General features: G+C 40.2%; 1 protein-coding gene across 1 annotated transcript; it reads right to left on the minus strand.

Moving 5' to 3' along the window:
- Positions 1–218: 218 nt before the first annotated feature.
- On the minus strand, positions 219–1148 carry LOC114637438 (olfactory receptor 4C6-like). The gene has a single exon (XM_028785660.1). It carries the CDS (start codon positions 1146–1148, stop codon positions 219–221), a length of 930 nt encoding a protein of 309 aa, XP_028641493.1.

A 1148-nucleotide genomic window follows, 5' to 3' on the forward strand; every position in this document is an offset into this window, starting at 1 on the left:
ATGTGACTAGAGACTTGGAAAGAAAAGGATAGAGTACAAATTTGATCATTCGATATGTTGAGAATAATACAATAACCTGAATAGAGAGACCCTCATATCATTACCTGGTTATTATACTTAGAAAATGCCCATTGGTACAAGATTCCTATTGGAGTAGAATTGATGCCAAAGAAAGATCTTGGCTGGCTTTGTGGTCAGTATTACTTTCTACATGTAAGCTAGTGACCACCTAGTGTCCCATGCTTCATCAGAAGCCTCCTTAGGGCATTTTTCACCTCTGCATTTCTCAAGGTGTAGATTAAAGGATTTAACATTGGTTCAATAACAGTAACAGACACAGCCATTATCTTGTCTACTGGGTAAGTGACCACAGGTCTGACATACAAAAAAATACAGGGCACAAAGAACAATACAACTACTGTAAAGTGGGAAGTACATGTGGAGAGAGCTTTGAATCTTCCTTCAGAGCTACAGGACTTTAGGGAGCAGAGGATGATAATATAGGAAGCAGTTAGAATAAGGAAAATGGCCATACACATCACTCCACTGTTGAGAATGACTAAGAGACCGAGAATATAGGTGTCCATGCAGGCCAGTTTCAACAATGGAAATAAATCACACATAAAATGATCTATGATATTGGGGCCACAGAAAGGTATTTGATACATGAAGAGAATCTGAATGGTTGAATGTGCAAATCCACCTACCCAACTCCACCCCACCATCAGGCAGCACACTCGAGGACTCATGATGATCGTATAATGTAGAGGTTTACAGATAGCCACGTAGCGGTCATAGGCCATCACAATGAGAAGAATTATCACAACACCACCAAAGAAGTGGTCCACAAAGAGCTGAGCCATGCAGCCTTCCAGTGAGATGGAAACGTTCTCAGAGAAAGAGTCCACAATCAACTTGGGGGTAATGACAGAAGAGTAAGTTATCTCCATTAGGGATAGGGACTTTAGGAAGAAATACATGGGTGATCTCAGACCAGGGCTTCTGGTTATTGTCACCAAAATTAGTATATTTCCAAACATTGTAGCCACATACATGGTTAGGAAAAAAGCTGAGAATATTTTCCTTAGCTCTCCATTCTTTGAAATTCCCAAAAGAATGAATTCAGTCACATTGTTTGGCTTCTCCAT

The sequence above is a fragment of the Grammomys surdaster genome, unplaced genomic scaffold (assembly GCF_004785775.1).
Source record: "Grammomys surdaster isolate TR1022 unplaced genomic scaffold, NIH_TR_1.0 125284, whole genome shotgun sequence".
NCBI lineage: Eukaryota > Metazoa > Chordata > Mammalia > Rodentia > Muridae > Grammomys > Grammomys surdaster.